Source organism: Crocodylus porosus, unplaced genomic scaffold (genome assembly GCF_001723895.1).
Source record: "Crocodylus porosus isolate Cpor-Errol unplaced genomic scaffold, CroPor_comp1, whole genome shotgun sequence".
Taxonomy (NCBI): Eukaryota; Metazoa; Chordata; order Crocodylia; family Crocodylidae; genus Crocodylus; species Crocodylus porosus.
In genome coordinates this window covers 15434554-15435729 of record NW_017728921.1, presented here as the reverse complement: position 1 = coordinate 15435729, position 1176 = coordinate 15434554, and the positions used below count along the sequence as shown (strand labels likewise).

Genomic DNA, 1176 nt, shown 5'->3' with positions numbered 1-1176 from the left:
CCTCCAGCCAGTTGGCGACCCATTTGACTGTGTGGGTGTCTACACCACAGCCCCCCAGTTTCTTAATGAGAACAGGGTGAGAGACAGTGTCCCTTGAGTTCTGCCTGCTGCTTTTTATTTATTTATTTATTTAGCGGGGTGGGGAGAGAGGGAGAGGGTTTCAAAGAATTTTAAGTGAGAAGAAAGCTACCAAATGGTGGAATAATCACATAGTGGACAGCAAGAATATAAGAAATGCCATCATTGATCAGACTGTCTCAGTTGCAGAATAGATGCTACAGGGAAGAGTATTTAAACAGGACATATCAAAACTGATCCATCCCGTGCCCCTCTCCCATATAGTTTGCAGCATTCAACAGCCTAGGGAGTCTTGATTTAGAGGTTACACCCCTTATGTCTAAATTAAGTTTATTATCATGTTTAATACCCACTGGTGGACCTCTCCTACATTAAGTTGTCTAATCCCATTTTTGAACCCAGTGTGAATCCAGAATGATTACTTTAGGGCACTGGTGGTAGAAAGTGGTATCCTAGTTAAAGGGTTACAGTGGAGTTTGGATTAAGAAAAGCATGGTTTCTGATCCAGCTGATTACATGGGTAAACTACTTTTCCTTTCATAATGGAAAAAATGTACTGTTTTGTACCATCCTCCCTGAGGCTGTTATCCATCTTACAACATTATGTTTATGTGGCTGCTGAACACAGAGGAGCAAAATTGCCTGTGTCGCAGTAATTTAATTACAGTGACAGATTGTGAGCAGCAGCACAACTCCATCAGCAAACATAAGAGAATTACACTGTGTAGATTTAATTACAATAAAAGGTGCGATCCAGCTCCCAGATGAATTCCTCAGCTTGCTTTCTTTACTTCACAGAACAGGAAAAGTTTGAGAACTCTAATGGTCTTTTTGTCATTGTCTCCCACTAGACCCTATATGGACGCTGTAGTTTCTCTGGTTACATTGATGTTGGATACAGGGCTGCCCTGTTTCCGAGGACAAACAATCAAGCTGTTAAAGTAAGTCCTGTGTTGATCCATCTCATTTTCTTTTCATCATAGGAAAATTGGTTTTATGGATGCCTGGATTAGGGAGAGGTGGCTGTTCTATGTTATCTAAATATATCCTGATGTATTTAAAAAAAGTAGTAAAATTAGTTTATGTTTTAACATAGTC

The 1176-nt window shown here is 40.0% G+C and overlaps 1 protein-coding gene across 2 annotated transcripts in view; it reads left to right on the top strand.

Moving 5' to 3' along the window:
• Positions 1-1176, top strand: part of PI4KA (phosphatidylinositol 4-kinase alpha) — an 86923-nt gene that overhangs the window by 81518 nt on the left and 4229 nt on the right. For both annotated transcript variants that reach the window (XM_019539082.1, XM_019539081.1), the window contains one exon: positions 930-1019. In XM_019539082.1, the coding sequence (XP_019394627.1) occupies positions 930-1019 (90 nt within the window). The remainder of the gene's footprint in view (positions 1-929; positions 1020-1176) is intronic.